We start from the raw sequence: 26,729 nt of genomic DNA on the forward strand, positions 1-26,729 counted from the left end.
CACCCAGCTGACTGATGACTGAACCCAGTAAATCATTGTAGGTACTCCTCGAGTTTGAATGCATTTGTTTTATTGTGACGAGTCTTATTATTATTAGTGATGACATTAAGAAACGGTCGTTTTAAAATGAATATTTAACAAAGATTTTAAAATAAAGTTCCTTATTTAAGTAACTCATTTTCCAATCTGTAATGAATTATAAACAAAGATCAGATTCAAGGCTATAAAATTAAATAATTCGTCGTCAGTGTAACTACTAACTGAATTGTTCTATAAATTGAATAATATAAAGATTATTTTAAAATTCATTCGAAGAAAATTACTGAAAGAAATTAGCAATCAAATTAAAAAAAAAAATGTAAAAACCCCAAACCCTGCAACGCATAAGCGGCTTACCAACTTAATGGAACAAAACTTCGCGAGCAAATCCTCCCCGGGACTCCCAAAACTATGTTAGAAAGATGAAAGACGACGTTAATGTGAAAATTAAAATCAAACTAATTATTTAATGAGAACATCTTTTACTGTAAGTAGATTAGTTGTACACTCTGTTATTGATATTTTTTTTTAACTTTTATGAACTTAAATATGTTTAAATATCGATTTTTCGATGATACTGTTCCTGACAATAGTCATTGCCATATTTAATTTGAATACGATTATGATTGAGGGTTCAATAAGTTCGCCTACAAAATTGTACGGGACGGGATATCTTACTTGTTGCTTCCTATCCCTTCGTAGGAGATGAACGTTTTATTTTTGTTTTCTCATGAATTATTTCATGGAGACTTATTAAAATTAAAAGATTATTTAAGCAATATGTGACCAAATTTACTACGTGTTAAAAATGCAGAGGATTTTTGATTCGAGTTCTTACAACGTTTAATTTATTATAATGCCTTATTGCTGAGTTATTTATAATTGAATATATAATATAATAATAATTAAATATATTTACAGCAAACAGTTTCGTTTTTTAATTTAGTACAAATTAATTAGAGATACAGAATTATTATAGATTAATCTCTATTAATGATGCTTTTGTTTGATAAATCAAATTAGGGCAAAATGAAACTGAATGTTGTACATGGTTCAAAGAACACGCAAGAAAATCTTAAACAATTTGCTAACATCTTATGCATGTAATAAAGATCGCTTACAGTATGCTAGTTACGGCAGTAATAAAGCAGGCGAGTTATCGGATGTCGTTATAATCACAATGCATGTTAGGACGGTGGTGTATCAAGTTAGCACGTCGTTAGCAAGAAACTCGTTAGCGGCGCGTGGCGTCGACAAGGCAAGAATTTGCTAATGACGCGTGCCGCCCGCTCGCTCGCAAGACGCAAGACGCGGGACGCAAGGCTTCGTAGAGGCCGCGCTCGGCAGTCACGTGATAAACTTACGTGTAAATCATGGAAAAATATATTTAAGCGTGAATTTGAATTTTTAACTCTCTTTGTGGTAGTTGTAATTTTTTTTTTCATTATAATAATATTTTATTTTATAAAAATGTGAAATCAAATATTTAACGTGGCTAGCACAGTTTTTATTAAGAAATGAGATAATAAAATTGTTTATTTGATAGATATAATACAACGAAGGTGATCGGAAGGCGTTGAAGATTTATTGCTTTCTGATAAAAATACATGGACCAATATAGGAAATGTAAATTTTCGGAACAACCCACACATGCAGCTACAATTAAAACGTTAAAAAAAAATAAACTATCGGTTTTTATAAACATTAACGCACAACCGTGAAGCAATCTCGTATTCAAATTGACATAGGTAGTAAAACAACAGAGCCTCCGGACTAAGTTCCATAAACTCGTTCCGAACTCCCCTCTACACACTCTATCGGCGATTTTTAATTAAGTCCCTAGCGAGCGTCGAGCGAGCAAAGTAACACCATCAATTCATTATCCTAAACTCCGGCCCGATTGTTCCTCGCTCGCTACTTACGCAAACTTTCATTTTAATCAAGCGTTTAATTAAAAATTATCCGAGAAAAACAAAATAAGCCCGTTAGGGCGGTCTGAAACTAATTAAGGCGCATACGATGAGCCGTCCGACAACAGCGGCCGTGAGGTGAGCGTCCTTTAATTAAACGCCTGTTCTACTCCAGTGGCCGCCCGCGCCGCTCACCGAACTATTACTGTGCCGCCGCCGGTCGCGGAAAGTCTACAAGTGATGTGCGTTCTGTGCGCCCATCCGCATTCTTATTGAGCCAATCGCGTAATAAATCGCTTCTTAAAATAAGTTTTTATAACAAGCGCAAATTTAATCCTCTCCTTAAGAAGGGAGGAGGTTTTTGCTCAGTAGTAGAAAATGAACGGGCAGTTGCTTTCCAAGTCGTAAAAAAGGTTTCCTATACTCCTGGATCAATATCTTAGAACAAAGATATTTCTTTGGTACACCATAAAATAAAAAACATTTTCAAATAATATAAACATTTTTTAACTACATTCTGATACAGTTACTGTTTTGGGTTTATTTATAGGAATCCATGTTAGTATTGAAACGAATTAATAATGGAAATTTGATACGAAAATATGATACGTATAGTTTATATTTGGTTGAAAACGTAAATCAAAATTGTAAATAAAAGTATATTATTATACTAAAACATAGCACAAAACCGATATACCCAAATAAAACAGAACGATGGCGGAGTAGACGCAAACTTTTCTAATTAATGTTAATTTATCAATTAACTTGCGCTAAGAATTAATTATCTCAGTATTACGATCCCTGACTTTATTAATAAACTTCCACTAATCAATCTTCTAAAATAGCCCGAGAGGAATATGGAAAATCTAGTAATTACTACTTATGAAATTACTAGTTGTTTATTTAGGTTAAATTCATTTAAGATTTTGTTTTCCAACAGCAGAAGAAAATTTGATGTGGCAGACGGTATGATATGTTTTTATTAGATTTGGAAAATACATTGCTTAAGCGTTATCTCTTCTAATTAAATCGAAGTTAGTCTAAAAACAAAAGAATGCCAATCAATTAGGCAAACGTTCATAGTATATATAATTGAAACCCTGATGATGATTTTCTATGAACACGAAATAAATGCGAGATAAATATCATAGTGCACAAGTGTGTGTGTGCAAACAAAAGTGGAGTCTCTCTTTCTTCAGTTCATAATCCGATGAGTAGACACAAGCGACAAGACCGGTTAGTTTAGGCCCAGGATTTTCGAGCGCTTTACGAGGCACGGGAGTACAAACTTTTTGACAGAAAACTCCAATTCTTTTTAACAGTCCGACCAAAATCAATAAATAATTGCATTAAAAAAAAATGTTTACATATTTCTGGCGTTGTCTAATGGGCACGAATAAAGAGAAGTAAGTCTGGTGGCAGGGATATGCGCAAGCCTTTCTGGGTATCACATATTCTGTCACTAAAAAGCAATACTTAGTATTTTTGGATTCCTGTTTGAAGGGTGAGTCAGCTTATGTACATGTACGGAGACATAACATTTTAGTTTCCAAGGTACCAACGTACTGGCGATGTAAGGAATTGGTAATATATCTTTCCATTTTTATAAGCGGTGGTGAACATTTAGCATGGTGGACCATTTGCCCGTCCGCATGACTTTATTATAAAAATATCTTATTCGCTAATATCAGTACAATAATTATATTCATTTACTTAGGTGTCCAAATTATTTTGATAATGTTTAAGGCAAACGCGAGGATCAACTGCAGCATTGGAAAGCGTCCCATCAATCTCTAACTAACTCCGAAACTTTCTTTTCATATCTGAAGTTATTTATGTACATTTTTTTTCCCCTAAAATTAATATAAAAACTTAACAATGTCCAATACAGAAGTATTTGAAAGGTTACATATTATATATCTTCGAGCTATTTGAGCTATACTAAACCTGATTGGAAAAATAATAATGATCAAAATCGGGAGATCTAATATATTTTTATATACATGTAAAAATGTTTTAAGAATATTCTAATTTAGTTAACGTATATTAAAAATTTTAATTAATCTCTATTTAAATTATAAAATACCAGTATACTAATGTATATGAATTTATAACTAAAGAGGTTTATTTTGACATAGAAATGAAAGCTTATTAAGATGTTGGATATTTTCGGTATTTTTTTTATAAATAACCGATTATATTTAAAATTTTTCATAGTATTAAGATAAATCATTATTTTACCCTAACCATAATAACATATTTTTCTTAATAAAATCACAAACTGGTTTGTATTATTTATGAGCCACAAAGTTTAATTAATTGACAATTAATATAATATAAACGGTTAATATATAATATCAAATGATGCATTTAGCGTTTGTACATTTAGCATTAATTCAAAACATTTAAAATATGCAGTTCGTCCAGTTTTTGTAATGAACCCAAATATATTTTTTATCAAACAAATCTCAGAGGTATTTTAAAACGCTTGTTTGTAAACTTAATATTTTTTATCAGAAATTGGCGTTCGAACAAAATATTGAACGATAGAACCACTAATTCATAATTCCAGTCACATTTAATTAAAGTAATAAGCATCGGTCAACACATCAGATTTAATTGGCCACGAGCGCGCGTATTAATTACACCAATTATCTGTAACATTCATAAATAATAATAATTTATTGCTGGCAACATTTGTCAAAAGCCGCGCTCACACGATGAGCTAATCGACTATCACCGCTAATTGCCCCCGTCCCCGGCGCCCACCTGCCCGCGCCCCGCGCGCCCCCCGGGAGGGACCCGGTACGGTGCAGGTCCCGCTCCCCGCTTGCCGCTAACTAATTAGATAAGTTTGCAACTCCACTGTACTTCTGGTGCCCCGCTCTGCCGTTAAGCATCAATCTTTTTAATTAAACATTTTTGACGCTGCAATGCGATTAGCCATCGAACTCTTAATTTATCATTTGAATACCAAAATTAATACACAATATTATTAAATACGATTTTTTAAATTTTAATTAAGACGTATAATTATATCGAAATACTATCTCGATTAAGTTATAGACATACCTAAGCTTAAATTAAATAAGCAAATATGTTACTGGCGTAATTAATTAACGATTCAAACGTATTATTTAAAAACATTTAGGTACTTAATTAAACTCGTTTTGAATAGTGCAAAAACAAGGTTATCTTTATGTTTTATTAATGTGCGTATTAGTTTGATTTTGTAGATTTGATTAATTAAGAAAATTGTTAAATTGCATAATGTTACAGTCGAAAATAATTATGTTATGATAACGTTATGGATATTTCGCCGGTATAATTATAATAAACAAATAATTTACACCGCATATCGATTTATCTGTCTAATAAAACAAGTGTGGAGCTATTATAGATCAGAGTTGGACAATATATCAGCAGTTACAATAGCTCATTGTCCGTCGCTCAGTCTGATTAAATAAATAAAGGGGTGCCGATCTGAGACGCTCGCAAAGATCTTATCCTGGAGATCGCGACGTTTATAGAACTCGCGATGTATGCCGAAGTGATCTCTCTATCTATTATTATAAGGGCTTTTTATCTCTGAATATAATCGTGACCATCTAATCTGTAGCAGCTTTTTCAGCGCCCCGCAACGCGAGTTTGATCTTTATTTCGATTGTTTTTGACGATGTCTCGAATGGCGTGCGTGTCTCGTTAGTTAGACTATAAGATGCGACTAAGATGGATGATCGTCTTTCAAAATAGGAAGGCACATACTATTTCTATAGTAGTTCGGTGGGCCGTGAAATAAGCTAATTGATATTGCTTTCTTTCGCTGACTTGCAAAAGCTACTGTTATTTATAATAAGGAATTATCGCAAGGTGCATATCTATCTTAAAATTCTGCATCGATTCGATATAAGAATAACATTGAGTTCACAAATACTCAAACTACTGCTGCTTACAATAATAATAATGTTATTTTAGCGAAAACAAGGAATAATAAATTATAGATCTGAACAGGCATATATTAACATTGTTAATGAATCTCGACGCACATTTGTGTTGTGTCCAGGACGATCGTTAGGGTGCTTTATTTAGGGTAAAAGGCCCAGTAATTGGACGAGCCGGATGCAGCGCACTCACAGGTGCTTGCTCGGTGCGTACTCCCTCTTGTGGCGATCGCAGGAAATGAGAACTAATTTGAATTTCTTCCGTGGCGAATCGATTAACAGCGACGCCCTTAAATCATTCCCTCTGCACGGTTATGATATACGATACAAAAATAATGAGCTGCCAGCTTAATACTTAATAGGTTGACATTAAAAGCCGGTAAATTAGCTTGACGGAATATTTCTTTGTGAATCCCAATTTATTTTTAATTTATATATATTTGAATATCTTGTGATCTAAAGAATAGTTTATTTAATTCAATGAAACTAAAACATTTCGCTCAACACAATTAAGTCGACAAAAGTTACGATAAGCCGTTCCGTAAACGGGTTAAGAGCTAAGTTCATGTTTATTCATAGTCGGATTGTTGGCCACAATCTGCACAGAATCTCGGCACGAAACTCATTTTTCAACTTCATAAATTATCGGCCGATATCTGAGGCCGTTCCTACCTTAATGAGGTTGTAAACAACAGTCTAATTAAACTCCTTAATCGCAAAACTCAAACGGTTACCGCTTTTAAAACAAAACCTCGCAATTTTCGAGCGACCACCGCGTAAATAGCTTTCGTTATATCGGGCCGGCGATCGCGGCTCATTACCTTCACCCCTCCCTAATTAGATACCCTTCCTTCCGTCCCCTGCTATACCCCTGTCCTGTCCGGATTGTTTTCTAATAATTCCTTAATTTAGGTACAATTTAAACTCCCCATCACACCTAAATGGTTTGTTTAAGTTTAACACATATATCAAATTTGATTAAAATCTCATTTAGAAATTATTGTATTCGTTTGTATTTTAGGAAGATTGCTTTAAGGGAAACCTGTTTAGAATGTTTTCTATCTGTTCATATGTATTGGCCGTGAGTGTTTCTTTTCAACGCGGATAACAAGTTGTGATATTATACTGCAAAGTATTCTTATCCAACTCGTGATCGTATAATGAACAATTATTATTTTTTTATTAAATTCAATCATTTATTTATATTTAAAAAACTGCACGATTTAATTGAATATTGTTTCTAAAGGCGATAAATGGAAAGTTTATGCGGAGGTCGGATTTTCATAAAATTAATTATTTCGAGTTCGATTTTTTTTATTTTAGTTTCTTGAGCTATTTTACATTTTAACTAAGCTTAGTATTGATGACAATGTCTATACTAATATATCTGCATATATACAATAGTCGTTTATTTGTTTCGGTTTTTGAAGGAGCTAATCTCAGGAACTACTGGTCAAATTTGAATCCAGCTCATTTATCGAGGCATATAGGCCATTTATAAAGCACGCTACGACCAATAGGAACGAAGTATTAATGAAAAATGTTGCAAAAACAGGGGAAAGTTATTCCTTTTGAGAGCTTTCGTTGCGTGCGCTGCGTAAACGGTTAAAGTTTAGCAAAAAGCTTGTATGACAGAATGTGTAATATATATAAGTATGAGTAGCTAGTTATGTATAAACAAGGCTTCAACTTCCGTTTTTCACGTTCACAGGGATATTACTGAGATTTTAGTTTTACTAGTGACTGTTGCAATTGTAATGCTCGGAATTTTCTTAATCGTCTCGATTACATACAGAAGTTTTGACTTGTTAAAAGAAATAACAATATTTTGTAATATATTTTTCGTCCATAAATTCTATATTAGATTTAGCAACTCGGCTGCCGCAACCGGTAATAGTTTAAAAGATATTTTTTTAAATCCATAATAATATATAGTTATATACACTAAAGTTCATAGTTGATGTTAAGAGAGAATTTTCTAGTTAATACATAATATTTAGTAACGATTGTATTTATGACAGAGATCTATTTTGGACATTGCTTAGTTTTAAGAAAAATAAAACCCGAACTTGTATTATATTTAGGAAATATTATTTTTCTATTTAGGAAAATTCGGCATTTATGCTTAATTATAAATGCATGATGCATTTAATGAACAATGAAAAACCCGCCTTAACAAGAGTACAACATTTTAACAAAAAAAAAAATGTAAATCTCAGATAAATAAAATATGAACGAGATTTTAAAAAAAATCTTATATAATATAACGATTGATAATAATCAGTGAGGCGAGTCACGTGGTCACCGTACAACAAGGAGCGACTTCGGCGGGCGTCGCGGCACAAAAGAGTTTTTTCGCCGTAATAGACGTCCCATCGACATCATTAACGTATCGACAGAGTTAGCCGCGCAGTTATTCGCTAATGTGACAACAACACAGAGAAAGCCCGCCGCAAACGAGCTATCTTTTCGGGTAAGGTCTGGGGCACACGTGACATTTAACATACGACTTTTTGGTCAAAATCAATTAATGGAATTGAGATAGTAAATCCCTAATTGCATTTTTAGACAACGTAAGAAATAGTAAAATATCTTAACTTTGTATTGAATTGCAACAATAAGTTACACTTATATATGAACATTCAACAACTAAATTCCACTCTATGATTACTGTAAGGGTTTTTTAAGTCAAAAATGTAAATAAATCTGATGTCTGGTCTTATGTTCGCTGTGATTGACGCTGTATTTTTGAGGAGCATATTATTAGGAAGGATGTAATTTCATAATTATAGACGATATCACCACCCTGCGAACCAATTACTTACGAGTAGATAATAATCTATGAAAATTAATTCGGAAGAATTTTATTAAAACATTAAATATATATATATTTAAGTTAGTTTGTACCTAGTGTGTTCCAAGCAGGGGGTGTATTCTAATCGCGCGTTAGCGTGCCCCGTTTTTGTGCTAACGAACAGGTTGCGTTAAGACGACGTCGGATCGAGTCCGACGGGGAATTTCGCCTCATTAAAAGTTGTGACCTGCGGAGGCAATTTAGAGGCCCGCGACTTCACTGTTACTTATTAACGAACTCACTTCACACTATCACTTGGCATTTGGTCGCCTCGCGACTGACTTCGTTCGGTCTTGAAATGTCAATTCTTTCCTAAAACGGCGATGCGCGCCTTGTCGTAAGCTATTTAGTCGAATGGATTTCATGCCTGTGCACTTTTTTCTATATACAAATGCAGTCATACAAGGACATAATTGGGTATGGTTGGTTTTGATTTTTGCAGAATTCAACCATAGTAATTTGTTTGTAAAATTTAGTTTATTTATTTATGGATAGTATTATTAACAGTTTTATGAAACTTTTTATGAAACTAATATTATATAAAATTGCCATAATGCAAATCAAATAATATATAGGTATTTTAATTGCAAATGGACACTCAATATTTATAGTTCTTCGCGATAATACGGTGTCAAACATGCAGGGTACATTCTGAAGACCTCCCGATTACTGGCTTCGATCGCGTTTGTTGAACGAGGGAATGAATTTGTTGACTTCAATATCTAGACAGCGCTCTTGGAGGAATATAGGCTATTGCACCTCGAACAGTGAATATCGCACTTGAAGCAATGATGTTTTTTAAACGACTTGAAAAACAGAAGAATTCAGTCCTATTTTAATTTTTCTATTTACTTTTGTTACCTCACAACTTCGTTATTTATTTTGTTTGTTTGGAAGACAAATTTTAAATCGGTTATATTTTTGTTAAAATTTTATTGAATGATAAATTTTAATAGCGCCGCTAAGTAATAATTTGTTACCGTATTTCAATGCTGGAAGTATTTCGTCGCTTTTAATATTTTTGGAAGGACAATAGCCGTTATTAGTATAGATTAATTACTTAATTAACAGTGACCGTACTGTACTGGTAACTGTACCGTAGCTGGAGTCCAGTCACCAGACGCGTCTATTTCGAACTTTCTAATACGCTGTTCATCAACAAATTCATTATGTCGTAAAGGAGCGTGCGAGACCGAAATATCGCGGGGCTCGTAAAACCGCTCGTAAAGACGTTTGTTTACTAATTCGAGTGGGGCAGGTGGGGCGAGGGATGCTGCGAATAATAGGTTTACTAATATACTACACGTAAAAATTGAAAATTCGCCGGGAAATAAAAAATAAGATGTGTTGTTTTATTAATGATTTTGTTTATGGGATATTATTAATGACTTGAAATTTCCTACATTAGTAAATTATTTTTTTTAACAGCGAAGCTTGCGTATGGATAACGTCATAGCGTATAACGTCAATGGTTATATATTATGTACAGGTTGATGAATTAAAGTTTAGTTCGCAATGATTGTATAATTTGTTTATGAATAAATGTTTTAAAATTATTTATTTAAATTAAAAAAAAAGATTATCGCATTATCGTACCGTTTCGGTTGAATCTACATTCCGAAAAGGTGGTTCCTATCTTTATTTTTAGTTTAATATTCTAAAAATAAAAATTACGTTCATAAGTATTTTTAAGAATCCACGCGTAGGAAGTAATTTTATATTTTTTTTTAATATGGTCACCATACCTTTTTTAAGAAAGGCACGAACATTAATATTTTTACTAATAATATCTGAACTACAGTAATAATTATAATATTGATAGCTAACTATGAATTTGATTGCTTCCAACCTCCACTACAATCAGCTCACTAAACGAGCTACAAAAATTCAAACACAAATACTAGCATATTTAAAAATAAAATTATATTGAATAAGATAAATCAATTTAAACACAAAGTTAAGACAAACGGAACAGCTGACATTTGACTACTTGTTATAAGGCTGCAACTATTTCACACACGTCGTAGTCATGCGAGGTTAACACATGAGGTTAATTAAGATCAGAGGCGGATCTATAACTAGTTGCGCTCAAACTTGCCGGGAACTAGGTAATTGATACGATTTGATCGTCATCGAAACCGCGCTCGTTTCCATCGAAATCAAATTTGTTTCGTTAATTTACTTCATTCAGCTGTAATTTGGTTAATTATCTCTCTGTACGTTACGTGGTGATCTTGCTTAAAGATGACATTGAGAATCATGTTTTTGTTCTTATTCGTTATTGAACGACTTAAACAAAAAAAAAAAAAACAATATCAATAGAAAATATAAATGAAATAAGTTTATCATGATATGATACGATTTTTGTGATTATGAAGATCGTTGCAAGTTCTAAACGTGCAGATTGAATTGTCAAATCATGTAATATATTTTTTAATAATAAATAAAACATGCGTTTGTTTTAAAAAAAAAATGCTCAAAATAGAATGCAAAAACAAACAGAATTCATAAAAGGGGCCCGACACCTGTCAGCGGCTATCTCCTGCCTGCACACCAAATATGATCTTCCCGTCCAATAAATTTCGATGTATGACAAGTTAAAACTTCTGCAAACTGAATCTCGGCTAGTAATATTAAAAATTCCTTTGACAGTAGTGGCTATCGAATAATGATTTGTGTACGTCATGCCGGCTTCCACTGTCATACTTACGCCAAATTTTCACCAGCGATTTTTTTTGCCTATTTTCGACGACTAGCCGGACGCTGGGCACAGCGTTTATTTATTAACAAAATTCGTACGTCTACCTAACACGTCTCGTCCGTTTGCTTTCATCAGTCTAATAGCATCCGTGTAACAATGGCATAGAGTTCCAAATTCGACACCTTGTCGAGTCCGAGTTGAGTCGTTATCGGGCGAGCGGGTACCGTTTACGAGGCTGCATAGGCGCGACGCAGCAATGCGCTCGTGCGCTCCACCCATATCAATTTCGAATAGGTTTCCTATCCTATTCGGCCAGCACGGGGAGATTGCGTTTTGATCGTTTTGTGTGTAAAACTGTTGCCCTAAATTAAACGCTTTAATAATAGAATAGAAATAAAACCAGACGCTCGGTTCTGTTGACGGACGTATTGGCATGTAAAAATCCAGCGGAGCGTTCGGATTTGCTTTTAATATTTTATGAATTAGTCGCTCGTAACATATATGTAAATAGGGTCTCACCCCCGATCACGGACGAGTGCATCGATTCAGAGTATCATCAATTACAAACAAGTTCCAATTAGAGATAGTGCAGTTACAAATCAAATTTAACCGAGAGTCCTGTACGAGAGTCGTTCACTAATTAGAGCTGCGGGCGAGGTGCCTCCTGCGAACTAATCAGGTGGCTAAATAATGTAGTCGTGACGGCGTCGTTAGCGCTCGTGAGACAGACGTTATTAATTAACATCACTCTCCCCGCACACACGCCCTCCCCCACCTTCACCCCCAGCTGGCCCGTGTGTCGCCTGCGTGCGGGGATCGTCTCGTTTCTGTGGATATTGTACATCAATTTGAATTTTCTAATAAATGTGTTCATTAACATAGTACTGTTTCATTTAAAGAATTATTTGGCTATTTTTAACAGAATTAAATTTTCTATCTAGTCACAACACAATACACAAGTAAGTTCTACCCATACCGTATTCTTACTAACTTTATATTTATTTTCAATCATATACTTAAAAGTATTTTCATTAATGTTATGCCTGCACCAAACCAATTTACAAAATAACGCATCAACGTAAATCGAAAATCTTTTTAATAAACCTCTTTTCAGCTCGCATCTGGTCTAGACTGCCGATGGCCTTGCACTGTAAGACAATTTCCAATTAAGAAGCTGGAGTCAATTTATATAACAAAGACTGGTTGGTGTACACACGCCATGAACGGCTCATCTCGTGAATTTCTCGTGGCCTTCTGAACATGACTTCGGCGTGCTCTGACGATCCCGCTCCGACATGTTCAATAACTCTTACGACATCAATGAACTGTTGACAGACACTATGACATTTTCGTATAAACAATTTGATGTTTAAATATAATTTTCTTATGGTATCTGTTTTCATTATTCAGACTGTACAAAGAAAATAATATCTAAATTATGATAACTCAAAATCAATCAATAATCTACACGAAATACAAAATAAGAACTGTAATGACAAAAAAAAATACGATAGACGAGAAAAAATACCGCAGTATTTATATTGTATAAGTCAATGAATAGATGGTATTGGCGTTCATTGCAGATCATTTTATTTTCTCATTCAAAGTCTTCACTAAATTAATCAGAGCTAGTAAGAAAATCTAAACAATATATTTTTTTATCAAATACGGAATGGAAATAATCCAAACACATACAAGTCGACAAGCCAAACGAATCTTTATGTAACAATAGTAATTCGTAAATAAATAATCTTTGTTAAAACGCGTTATTATCTCAGAAATATTATGGAATAGTGTGTAGCTGTCAGTAGCCGATTATCTGTATTCTGATTTACATACGGCCATGTGTTGTAGAGGCATTCACGTCGACGGCAGAGGCATCGTTAAATTGATTTTGACAAATACTCTAACAATTCTGACCGCCATTAATGCAAATCTGTTTTCATTATTCTTATAATATGTTAATGTTTAATATATCGATACAACCGCCTAAATAAGTAAGCACATAGTATCGTTAACATGTCTAAACTTGTAGTTTTAGACGAGTTTAGACGAGCGGTCACCTCATGGTAAGCGGTCACCATCGCCGATAGACAATAGCGCTGTAAGAAAAATTAACTATTACTTACATCGCCAATTCACCACTAACCTTGGGAACTAAGATTCCCAAGGGAAGTGATAACCCTTGTGCCTTTAGTTACACTGGCTCACTCCCACTTCAAACCATGTTCCACATCAATACTGATTAATGCTGTTTGATATATATTTATATGTTGCTATATAAATAATCAAATTTAACATAGTCAAAAATATGTGTAATCGAACCAACACTTTGTATAACGAATATAAATATAAATTGATAAGATTTATGAATAATATTAAAAAGAATATTCATTTTAAGTATCCTTCATATAAAAATTGTAAAGAAAAAATTAAATCTAACTTTGTACATATATCATACAGCAAGAAAAGGACGATCTTATAACTAAATTGTAATCTTTTAAAGACAATATAGAGAAGCTTGCAATTGCATAATGAGCTTTAAACGTATATATGACTGTACTATACAAATAATGTAAATGATACAAAAATCAGTAGGCACAAATGTACTGAAATGATCGAATTGAGGTGTTAATTAATTTGAGTGTTAAAAAGAACCAGTGGAAACTTTGCGTAGTGAATCGAGTTCCAAAATTTCCACGAGACATGTTGTTCATAAAAACAACATGTTAACAAGTTAAGTCTAAAGCAATAAGTCAATTAAACTATTTAAATATACATATACAATATTGGTTAATTCCAAATTGCTATTATAATAAAAATGATAATCAAAGATATATAAAATTAATTAATAATATTTAAATCGTGGGCGCGGAAGTTTGCGTGTATACATATGTTGTTATAACATTCATTAACCGAGGTCAGTCGGTTCATTAAAATTGACAGAAATAATTAAGAACAAATAAATTTCAATAACAAGCACATTTCAATTTTTTCAATTTTAATACCAATTTTTAATTACTTTACCAAATGCAGACAAAAGTTGATTTACTTTTATTTCAAGTATATAATACTACACACAATTTTTATAATAGTTTTAAAATAATGCTTGGAGTAAAAAAATGTTTTAAAGAATTATTCCTTTATCAGTTAATTAAAAAAATATATTTTGAATTTGATACTATAAATCTGTACATTGATGAAGAAATGGCATTATGAAACTTTGTATAAGTTAATAGTATGCGTTTTTCTTAAAACAATCAGCATTTTAACGGTCCTAACATACATATGTCACTTTGCTTCTTAGAAATAATTTAGGAATTAGATGAATAGATTCAATACACTTAAGACAAGTGATAACCCTGTTGAGATATGTTTAATTTGATATCAAAAATGACCAATGGCAATAGAGGCACTTATTCCTGACTATGCTTTTGAAGTTTACCCAAAGGCTACAACTTTGCATGACCAAAGTGGATATCGGTAATAGAATTCCGGACATAGATTGGTCGTTTGGTCTGCGCTGTTTAGACGCTACGACGCTGCGACGGACAGACAAAGAGACAAACGAAATTAATTGGGGTCATACGCCGGCGGCGTAATCCAATCGTTGCAGGCTACGAGCCTTTTACACGACTCGACCAGGGCAAGAAACTCGAACTAACTTTACGACCGCAACCAATTTGTTTGCGATACGGATTTACGACCTCAACTGATGATGTATGTATTCACTACTCCTGTAACTAGTTATTCATTACATTTTTTATGGGATTTTTTGTGGCATCGTAACGTCCGACGCTATAATATCCAGACTGGAATAATAATCACTGCCAAATCTTCTAAATACCAAGAGCTCTGGACTTTTTCTAATTTTATTACACTTAATGTTATTTTGGTAAAGATAAAAATAAGTTTAATTATCGAATTGTAGATAACAAAATTTTGTTCTAATTGTACACCATTTAAAACCTTCGAAAGTAAAATAGGCGATCTTCAAGCTGGACGATATAACGCTGTACACAAATCTTGGCATCAAGATGAGTTAGGCGACAACAATTTACGTACAATGTGAATTTGCACAAGAGAAACGTTCGAGTCCGAGGCACTGTCTCATTAGAGGCGGGCGGTTGCAATTAAACTGTGCGTCTTTTGCGCGTTAACGAACGACCAAATTGGAAGCCCGCCCGCCCTCGACACGTGCTTCCATAAAATACTTTTCAACGTTCAAAATAAATATTTACCATGATATTGTCGAGTAATACTATCCCTACTATGTATTGGCCGTCGAATAATTACAATTGATGGATGGACGCCTCAACAACCTTATATTACTTTGATAAAAGACCGCCTTTATAGCGAGCGGGTTCGGTCGTTACTCTGCCAAGGCGGTGTTTCAGTAAATACAAATAGTTATTTCGTGCCGGGTTTGGCCTTAATTTCAATATACTTGGAAAGTAGGTTTACTACGCCAATTAAAGTCATTGGACTCTTGACTAATGAGTTTTAAATTTAAACGGACCGCAAATATGTTTTATTTATTTAAACTAATTTAAAAACGGCACGCTATGGTCTATTGAATAGTATAGTGGATAATTTCAAAATGGCTGAGCATAATTTATTAAGAGAAAATTAAATTTATTAGTGTCACAGTTCAATTATTGAGACTGTATTCTTAACGCACGTCTTGATGAAAGAAAGTAGGGTAACAGAATATCATCCTCGACCAACTTCGAACCGAGTACCGAGACAGACATACGTAATATTTGAATGATAAAAATGATTTATTCACGAAGTTCCACTACAAGTTGCAAATGTGAAGACGGTTAACAATGTGAAAGTGTGAGCGAGTGGTAAGAAGTTGGTTTACAGGCTCGTTAGCGGCGGCTGATTGCCGATTGAGCAGCAATTGCCTTGATTGACGGAGCTCTAACGAACTCGCTTCAAGAGCTGGACGTGCCTCGACGCTCCGATCTTTTAACTCTTAAATGTTTAAAACTTTGACAGGTAAATTTGGTCAACGTTCGATAGTTACAATTTAGTAGTAAATTACTAAGTTTCTTTTTTGTTTGTATAAATTATTCTTATTTGTTAAGATTTAAATCGCTACGTCGAAACTAACAAACAATACATTAAAATTTGCATTTTCGTGGAATATATGTAAGAGAAACATTAAAATAGAGAATGTAATATTGTTTGCCACTCGTAAAGGTGCTACGTGCTACGAGTTTTCTGATTGCTGGGTATTTCAATCGAATAATTTAGTTCGATTGATGTAGTTGAATCTCTACGGACTTCGTTCATTTGTAGGCAGGCGGCCATGACACAATGTATAAATAGGTATGTTACCGTTCCATTCATTCACTACTGTTCCATATAATCTCGTACGCGCAGGTATAATTAATCATTACTAAATTAAAATCGAGCAATGTTAATTTAACGTTTACGACGCTTTTATAGTCATGAGCCGCGTATAAAGATAACAACTCCGCGACTAATTTTGCGCGTAAACAGTAATCAGCAGTATGAAACATCTCCGGCGTCTTTGTGGGGCGAGACCGCAATTCATCATACCGGGACAAAAGGCGGTTGATAAACGCGGTATTTGTTTGCGTGAGAGAGCGTTAATTTCGTTAAGGAGTCTCAATCAGGGAAGACGTGTAAGTAAAGTAGACGGGCGGCCGCCGCGGGAGCGATTCGAGCGAATTACCGTACCTGGAGGCGCAGGGGCCCACTCGTTAGTTGTTGTTTGCCGAGTGACGCGGGTCAATCAGCAGAGACATGCACGGAACCGCACTTCTTCATCCCCCCCCCCTCCGTCTCCTCGCCCCTTGCCCTGCCGCTCGTTAGGCCGCGCCGTCTCTGTCAACTGTGAGACGAGCTTTATCGAATCTACGACGCACGACCCACGCCGCGGTTGGCCCACTCTTCGTTCCTAGTTCAGCTCGCAACAGCCGGTAAACAAGGGAAATCAGTGTAAAACGAATTTATATTTCCTTTATGAATGGCAAATAGAACGAGCTCAGAATTACAGCGATATAAAGGCTACGCCGAATATAGTAAATAGATGTGTGGTGGGGTAGAAAGGAAGACACGTACAGAAAATCAGAGCGTAATTATAATGGGAGGCGTGTACCACAGCAGGGTGGACTTAGTTAATTGGGTCGAATTCCTTGCGTTTAGCTAATTAACGTCGAGGGCGCCTCGAGGCAGCTGCGGTCCACGTGCGAGACCGGCGCGGGTCGGGGCGCCATGCGATCTTCTATTACATTAATTTTCTACAATCACGTTATTATTATTTGCAGTAAATCTTTCAGCAATAATCCTTAATTGGAATTTATGGTAGCGTGTAACTTATTAAAAATACAATGCGGTAGGTAGAACGTCATAGCCATTAATTAGTTAGAACACATACTAAAAACTTTGTTACCGAAACTCTAAATTAGTCCTAAAAAGTTTTTCAAAGACATCAATTTAGTCGGCTCTGAGATTCCATCGATTGGTTGCTTCGCAAAGCTGTACTTTTTGTCCCTTCCACAGGTAGAAAATAAAACGGCTCGAATCATTTTCATAACAATGCGCCTGCGGCTTTCTCAGTTACTTTTTTGGATGTTCGAAAGGTTTGACAGACACGCTATTGTCATCGTTAGGTGATGCACTAAAAACTTTACCTTTTATGGATAATCAAAGATGATGATCTGGAGAAGTAAAACGAATAAAAAGTAATTAAAAAGTTTATGAAATTAGATATTACTTATGCATGTACGATTTACCAATTGTTAAAACTTTGATTTAATCAACCATTAAGCACCAATTTTAAATATATACATATATTTTTATGAAGTGATAAAAACTCACCTTGTATAATCGCTTTTGCACAATATCATTCCGCCTTTGAAGTAGAAGGAGCGTCCCATATCCGCGAGAGCTTGACCACAACATGTACATTTTAGACACCCGTGATGCCAATATCTGTCGAGGGCATGGAGGAGGAACCTTTCTACTATTTTGCCTCCACAACCCGCACATTCTTTTAATGCAGGATTGTTGTTGTTGTGAGGATAATCGTGGCCATTTGCTGCGAAAGCGGCCTCCGGTGAAGGCGGATGTGGTGAGCTGAGCTCCGCGTACCCGTGGTAGTGCGGGTTCATGCTCAACGCGCTCGCTGCCAGCTTGACGGTTGGAGCGGGGACCGCTCGCACCGACCACCACAACTACACGCCCTGTGGACAAAATTAAAATATTTTTATTCATTGATGTAGGTTAAATATTTGACTTATTCGAGTCCAGTATCTGATATTAATCTTTTACAAAATTGATTGCTATGATTTTTTTTTCTTTTGTATACATATTTGATAGGCATGGGCCTGTGGATGGCCGTTCGCGTTTATAAAATTTTCCAATTAGCAATTTCATACAATTAGGAGCGGGGTGAGGTTTTCTGCGGGATGGCGAGCGGGACGAGCGCGGGACGCGGAACGGTGCGTCAACCCGATCCAATTAGCTCGCGGCCAGCGGAGTGGCGGGACGCCCGCACCGTCTGAGCGCTGCTGTCGCCATAAAACTTAATTAAACGTTTTAAAACAAGTATTCATTAAAGAATAATCAAGCTTATGTAGTCATAAATAACCGGATTGTCCCGCGCAGAACGGGTGCCGTAATTAAGACTGCACAGAGTTGATCAAACGCACTGATTTGAAACTACCCTTCATTAAGAGAACGCGAGGCGAGCGCGGGAGCTTCCGCTGCGGTGCAGAAACTAATTAAGAATAACGGACGCTTTAAAAGCGTAATTAATTTAGATTGTAATTCTATTTCTCCGAGAGTAAAGTAGACAATTATTTCAGTAGCCCTTTCTTTTGCAACGATTTGCTTTGCTAAATGTAATTTGGTTAATTTTTGTGTCCAAAATTGTAAAGGGTTGTAACTGTAGATTAAGTTGTTATTTGTTGGCGTGATCTGAATAAAACATTACGACTGCTTGAAAGAGATGTTGTAGTATGGGTACAAATATTGGTGGGATCCCGTAGCTTTACGCTTTATAGCAAGAAGCAAGCGTGATGAAAGCCATTACTTGTTGGCTATGTCTAATGAAGGCTATAAGGGCCAGGCGGGCTGGCATAGGTGGCGTGTAGAATACCCCATGACCGAGTTGCGTGCGTACTAATGAGCGGCCGTCGCGTGCAACTATAAGCACTTCGTTAAATCGCACCCGGACTACGCTGATCTACTGACTACGTGTATTTTTACGTCTTTGTTTTGTTGATTTCGCGAACACGTGTTTTGTAGCACGTACCAGCTTTCGGAGATTGTAATCGACGCTCTCGGGCAACCATTAGCTGGATTAACGGTCGATTTATGACCACAATAAAAACTTTGAAATGGAACGTGATAGTACAGCAACTATTAACTATTACACAGCAAGTCAACGAACTTTACGTCTAGCAATATCATAATTTTGATGATATTTTTATTTATTTTATATTGAGCCCTCTGCCTATTTCAACATAACGCATTTTTTACTATTAAATGTTGATTTTTAACTGATATATGATGCATTTTTATTGCATTATATCACTAATCCGGGATTTTTGTAGACTTAAATATAATAAAAAAATCTACGAAAAATTGTTTAATTAACTGACAGCCACCACCGGCTTCGCACGAGTCCAATATTTTAATAAACAAAATGAGTAGTGCGCCTGGAAAAAAAAGATTAGTAGGTATTTATATTTATTCATTAGTTTATATAAGTCCTTACTAATATTGTATAGGTGAATGTTTGTATGTGTGCATGTTTGTTACTCTTCCCCGCAAAAATTACTGAATGGATTTTAATGAAATTTTCCAATATTATATGCTCATACAGGGGAATAATACAAATGCTTTAATTTATAAAGATGTTATTAACACCTAAAAAACAACCCCTAAAACGCGAGCGAGAACTAATATGTCATAAACGAGGAATATGAGTAATTTTATTTGTAAAACATAGATCAAAATGTGACTACGGTTTATAGATTCCAATTTTAATCATTTTAACTACCATGGTCAAAATGTTATTGTTACATTTGCCAGTTGTCCGCTACCAGCTTCTCGGCAAACGATTTTGTCGTTGCACATAATTTTGAATCGATAGTCTCTTCTAAAGTCTCTATGAAAGAGACTAATCTATATTAAATTACTAAGGTAACATATTTATCTGAATAGGGATTAATATAGATTGGAAAAAAATACCTTCGCAAATAACCCACTGGTTCTTACTAATTTGTAATTTAAATAAAAATATATATTATGAGCGTACCTTAGAAGATAATAAATGCCATCGTGGATTTTGCTACAAAGTCTATAATTTCCTTGTACTTTGTTTTGATGAATCTACTTAGTTTTAGCCAGCGACCAGTACGAAATGAGTTTTTTTTAATAATACCGATTCGCTATTTTGTACAAAATATTAAGAAATTATACGGCAAATCATCTACGTTTATCGTAATTTATATTAGTAACGCATCAATATCCGTATTAATATTATTAGAAGAAGTTAGCGAAGATACAGGCGGAAGCAGAAAGCAATTTTGTTTTATATTATAGATTGGTGTACTACTGTTTGTCGGATATTTACGAGTAAAAATTACGTCATTGTTGAAACACGAAATAACGTTATGTATAATTACTCAAACTTATGTTTGTTTCAGTCCCATATATAGTGATAAAGGTAAATAGGTCTTATCACGTATGCGGTAGAGTTCCAAATCGTTTTTATTTGATTTCCCGCGTTACGTGGTGCGTGTTTAGGTTGAGGGTGGCCTGGGAACTTGGCAGGTGCCGTTTTCATTATTCAAGCCCCATTGATTGGATACTTTGTTGCCGTTTAAAAATCTTATTATCAACCGACAACAAAGAGGAACGAGCCTCCTCATAGCGTCACAGCCCTCTATTTACCTGTTAAGTGATTTTTTTTCAATTACAGCGATGAACTGCACATTCGAATGTCTGACTACAAACTGGTAAGTCATCGTGTCAGACATTTCAACGCAGTTTTATTACCTCAAAAGGGTGCTTTTGTAAAATAACTTGTACGTATAACGAATTGAAATTGACTGTTGAGTGAAAGTTCTAGCTAAGTGATAAAGCACGTGTAAATAACGTTAAATGTTAAAGACAACATATTTATTCACTTCTTCTCAAGCAAGAATATAAAATTATATCCAAATAAATCGTTTGGCCTGACTATCAACGCATCGTAAAGAGAGATTTTTTTAAAATTTGAACTTGTTACTCTGTATTAGTTTTACTGTTACAACGTCACGGACAGCTAGCTATTTGTACAGATTTTTGTTTTACCTGGAAGTGTTATTAATATTAACAATAACACCAATATAGTAAAAAGAGCAATGTATAACCTACAGAATCAATTTTCGTTACATACGAAGCTAAAAAGCTATTATAATTGTCACAACGCAATGGATGGCGTTCAATGAAATTCGTAAATAACCTTTTACGAAGGACGGCGTTAATTTAATTATAGCCATTGCGGGGTAAATTTCAGAAAAAAAAAATCAAACTTTCCTTATATTCTATAATTAGAGACTGTTTGAATTAATTAGTTTGGACTCTAAAAAAAACACTCTCCTTATTACCCAGGCAATTGGGAAATTATAAGACAGCCTGGGGGACTTGTGAGATAATCATTCTACCCTTAGTTTGAAACACATTTGTGGAAAAGATTATGTATTTAATTGAAAAGTTTTTATGGAGTCGTGTATATATATTAGGGTTTCTAGAATGATAATAAAATAGATTTTTCTTTAAAACATTTAATATTATGGACGATTTTTCGTATATTCTTGCTAACATAACTTTTATTTCCTCATTTTATGGGTATCTTGCGTGTACTAATTTAATGATTTATAACTGATTGGAACTAATGAAAAGTACCTATATTAATAGTAATTAAAAGTAACTCTGTGTCCACTGTTCAACTGTCAAGTGTTCTGAACCCAGGGTAAAATATTACAAAACACTTAAAATAATCTAAACTTTGATACAATCAATAAAAAAATCGAATACGAAGTTCACATCACAAAACCGGTCACTAACTTCACGAAGGTTTCAAGAACAACAACGGAGCCCGCGAATAACGTAATTAAGGCGAAACCGCCGGCAAAATTAAACGCGAAAACGGAATGAGAATGTGAGCCTAATTAGAGCCGGGGGGAAGACGTTGCACCGGCGCCCCTTCTTCCCTCCCACACCCTCGCCAACGGACGGAATGCTCCGCTTTGAGTCTATGACAATCATTACTAATGAAATAAAACATTCAGGTGTTAGGTTGGATTATACTTTTAAAGGTTATACGAGATAAAATGAGAGGAGTTTTTATTAGATTTGATAATGTTAATAAATGTATTTAAACGTTTAAGAAAATTACTCTTTACAAAGAATGTCTGTTAAAATTGGACATTGTTATGACAAAGGAGAGAAGTAGTAAGCCAAATTTAACGGTACTTTACAAACTTAAAACTGACATCAATTTATTATCTGACGAATGGTTTATTATAAAATGAGTTAATTTTTTTAATATTGTAATTATAAAGTCTATTCGTAACATTCTCACATTCACAATAATTAAAAAACTGTGGTCAAATTGAGCCCACTCGTTGTCCGGGAACATAAAATATCCATTTCACTGACGAACCGCGCGTTGCCGCGTTGATTAATTTTATCCAATCGGCTGAGATTTCAACTTTTCCTTTTGGTTGTCAAATGTCACATGTTACTTTATTTAATGAAAAAAAATAAGAAATACGAAACTAATGAAATAGAATTACATACTTTGTTTTGTTTATTATATTTGGAATAAAAATAATAATATTTTTTTATTTATAGGGTTAGATAGACAGACGCATAAGTATACCGAAAATTAGGAAAATAAACAAAATCATAATATAATCTATACAAATATTAAAAATTCAAAAGTAACCCTGTCTGTTTGTTGGTCTTTCATGACCAAGCCATTGAACCGAATTAGATAAAATTTGTTATCAAGGTTGAACTCCACGGAACGACATAGACTAGCTGAATATACAGAATATTCACAGTCTGCATGTATATGAATATATAAAAACAGTGTCGGCGACTTATGTGTAATATTTGCATAAAACGACGGCTAATGGTCCAAGCGCATTATTCATCACAGTGACCTCAAAATAAGGAACCGTTCGGCTTGATTTTGCGGCCTTTGTATCACGTTATTATCTTGTGTATGTAAAAATAAGCGAGTCAATTTATTAATATAATTCCTTCTTTGCAATTAAAAATTAAAACGGTTTCGACAAAAAAAGTTCATGTGAAATGATTATATAGCAATAAAAAATATCTGTTATATACATATATATTTGACGAGAACATTTTGATAACCATAATACACGAGTCTAGATGAAAAATAAATGTTTTCTACTTCGGATAAGAAGAACATGCCGTGGAATTCCTGGCATGTGGACCAAGACGCTATATTATTTTTAGAGAAGTCTTGACACCTTTGCATTTGCACATTTAACTGAATACCTTTGATGGCACTTCGTCGTAAGCCGTGCAAATAAACGCCTCAAGATTTGCCGTATTCATTTTATTAACCTCAAATATATTTTTATGATCGAAGTCACACGCGTCACGCATGTTAAGTGGATCGTTTTGCTCGACACTAATGGCTCAGGATTTGTCATTGTCGTCAAACAGGTGTGTCGTGACGAAAAACACGTGTAATGACCATACAAATGCATACAATGTCGCTTACAGATCGTCCGCTCTCACCGACTCCACTCGTAATTAGAGGCGGCCGAGCGGAGCGACACAGAGCTATGAGAGCCAATCTAGCGAGTTGCGACAAAATTAGTGACTTTTTTTTTGTTACGAATTGTTTCATTTTACAATAGTTTTTATACCAAAACTCGATACAACAAATGAAACTTTATTTCATTCAGTGTTAATAGAAAAGGGAATCAATTTATGTTCTTTTATATAGTAAATAATTCGTAGAGATTAGGAATAGTTTTTAAATAATGTTTTTTTCAATATTATCGGAATTCGTATCTTGGAAACATGGAAAAAGTTTTCTACTTAAGTTTTCAATTATGGATTTTATATGTAATATTATTATTTAAACTAGTTAATATTATGCTAACTTAGAATTATATATTCTATTAAGAAATGGATAGAAATAAATTAGTGTGAGTCGTATTTAAGTACCATATCCATATTACAACACAAATTACTCACAAGTTTTCGTGGTCAACAGAGCGGCTCTTCATTTCGAAGCAAGCGTCCATAACAGCTGTATGTCCGACAAATATATTAACTATCTGTTATAGAGTCATGGTATATAATTTCGAAATATTCATATTAAATATGGAGGCAGGCGGGTAGGTACGAATAATGCCTCTTTGGTCGAGTAGCGAGCTCATAAAGCTGTTAAATTCGAGATCTTGAGTTCATACCGTGGCAACATTTAAACATACATACGTCCTTACATAACTAACTACTATACGAATTATTAATGAATGATATATTATGTATTAAAAATTTTTTATGATGTGTATCCTATAAAAAAATAGCTTTTGGATTTAGTTATTAAACAATAATTATTATGTTATGGGTTTAATTGTATCTTTAAATGTAAAAGGTTGTCACCACATTTGTTTAAGCATGCTTTATGTACATAGGTACATAGATCAATAAGAAAAGTATATAAAGTACCCAAAGTAATAATCAAGTAAAAATCTCAAAAAGTTCAAGTTTAAGTAATAGAAGATTCCTATATATGAATACAAAAATATATATATTTGGATTAGTGAAGCGCTCGCATCGACAGCGCGTTGAGCGTTATCAATGTTAAAGAATGATATCAAGTGATTGTCATTGCTGATGAACAAACCTGATAAGCTATAACTAAGCTATACGTAGTGATCCTCAGTCAATGCACTTTGCACAATCAAGCGAAATCATCGCTAAATAACTAATTACACATCGATAATCATCCATTGTTTTGAAATACACACAATATGCGCGTACTCTGCGAACATATGTACGTACATACTTTGTTTGAATTAAAATTCATTTCTAATGTTGCCCTTTAATATATTAATAACGCTTATAAAATAATAAATATTTTGTAATGGTTAATTCTATCAATGCTCGTATGTACGGAACACAACATAGCATTATATTTATAAGATTATATAAGTTACCGCCCTTCTGATTAAGAAATAAAATTAAACAATATATCTATAATGAAAAAAGGCCATAAACAATAAGTATATTAATTATATTTTAATTAACACAATTGAATGTGCGTGTCTAATTGTTGAAGAAAACGTAAACGTAACGTGTTGTAAACGTCGGAAAGTATTAATAGTTATAATAGAAAAAAAATGGGGGAGTGGAAGGGAATAATTAAACACGTTACTACTTTGATATATTACTAAATATGTTTTAATTTAAACTACTTTACGCTCGAAGGGAGTTGTAATGCCTCTTTTATGCGTTCAAGAATTTATTATGAAGTATACTAATCTCAAACTGAAATATATACCACCTTACCATATTGTATATATTACATATACTGAAACGCACTGCATGTTTTGGTATAAGATTTTTTTTATAATATCGGTAGGTGGACGAGCAAATGGGCAACCAACGTTGGCACCGTAAGAAATATTAACCATTCCTTACATTGCCAATGTGCCAACACACTTGAGGTATAAGATGTTATGTCCCTTGTGTCTGTAATAACATTGGTTTACTCACCATTAATTCGGAACACAACAACAAGTATTACTGTTTGGCGGTAGAATATAATGAGTAGATGATACCTATACGGGCATGCACAAAGTCCAACCAAGTAAATGTACTTAGCTTAAAAGTTAAGAAGGTTAAGCATTATGAAAAACACCTTATTTAGTAGTATAAATTACTAGGTTTTTTTAAAGAGTAGTAGCAATGCCCCAAATTAATTAAGGAATTACTAATATTCATATTTACCCCTCCTTTTAAGCTTATCACTTGCGTTAGGAGTGGGGACGACAATAGCCCAAGGGGTCAGGATCGATCCTGCTACGTTTTACATCGCTAGGCAGCCCGTAAACCGATGCGCTATTGACGCTTCCAAATCATTAAATTACTTGATTAACATTAAAATTTTCATAATTCAATATATTTGTAGACCCCCGTGAAGAAGCCTCAGACAATTTTATAGCGATTATGGAACACCATGCGCCGGGGCATACCGA

The 26,729-nt window shown here is 34.4% G+C and overlaps 1 protein-coding gene across 2 annotated transcripts in view; it reads right to left on the bottom strand.

Moving 5' to 3' along the window:
• LOC113394348 (LIM domain transcription factor LMO4) overlaps positions 1-26,729 on the bottom strand; it is a 159,239-nt gene that overhangs the window by 42,615 nt on the left and 89,895 nt on the right. For both annotated transcript variants that reach the window (XM_064220748.1, XM_026631630.2), the window contains exon 2: positions 18,301-18,665. In XM_064220748.1, coding sequence (XP_064076818.1) covers positions 18,301-18,593 — 293 coding nt within the window. In that variant the 5' untranslated portion in view covers positions 18,594-18,665. The remainder of the gene's footprint in view (positions 1-18,300; positions 18,666-26,729) is intronic.

Source organism: Vanessa tameamea, chromosome 4 (genome assembly GCF_037043105.1).
Source record: "Vanessa tameamea isolate UH-Manoa-2023 chromosome 4, ilVanTame1 primary haplotype, whole genome shotgun sequence".
NCBI lineage: Eukaryota > Metazoa > Arthropoda > Insecta > Lepidoptera > Nymphalidae > Vanessa > Vanessa tameamea.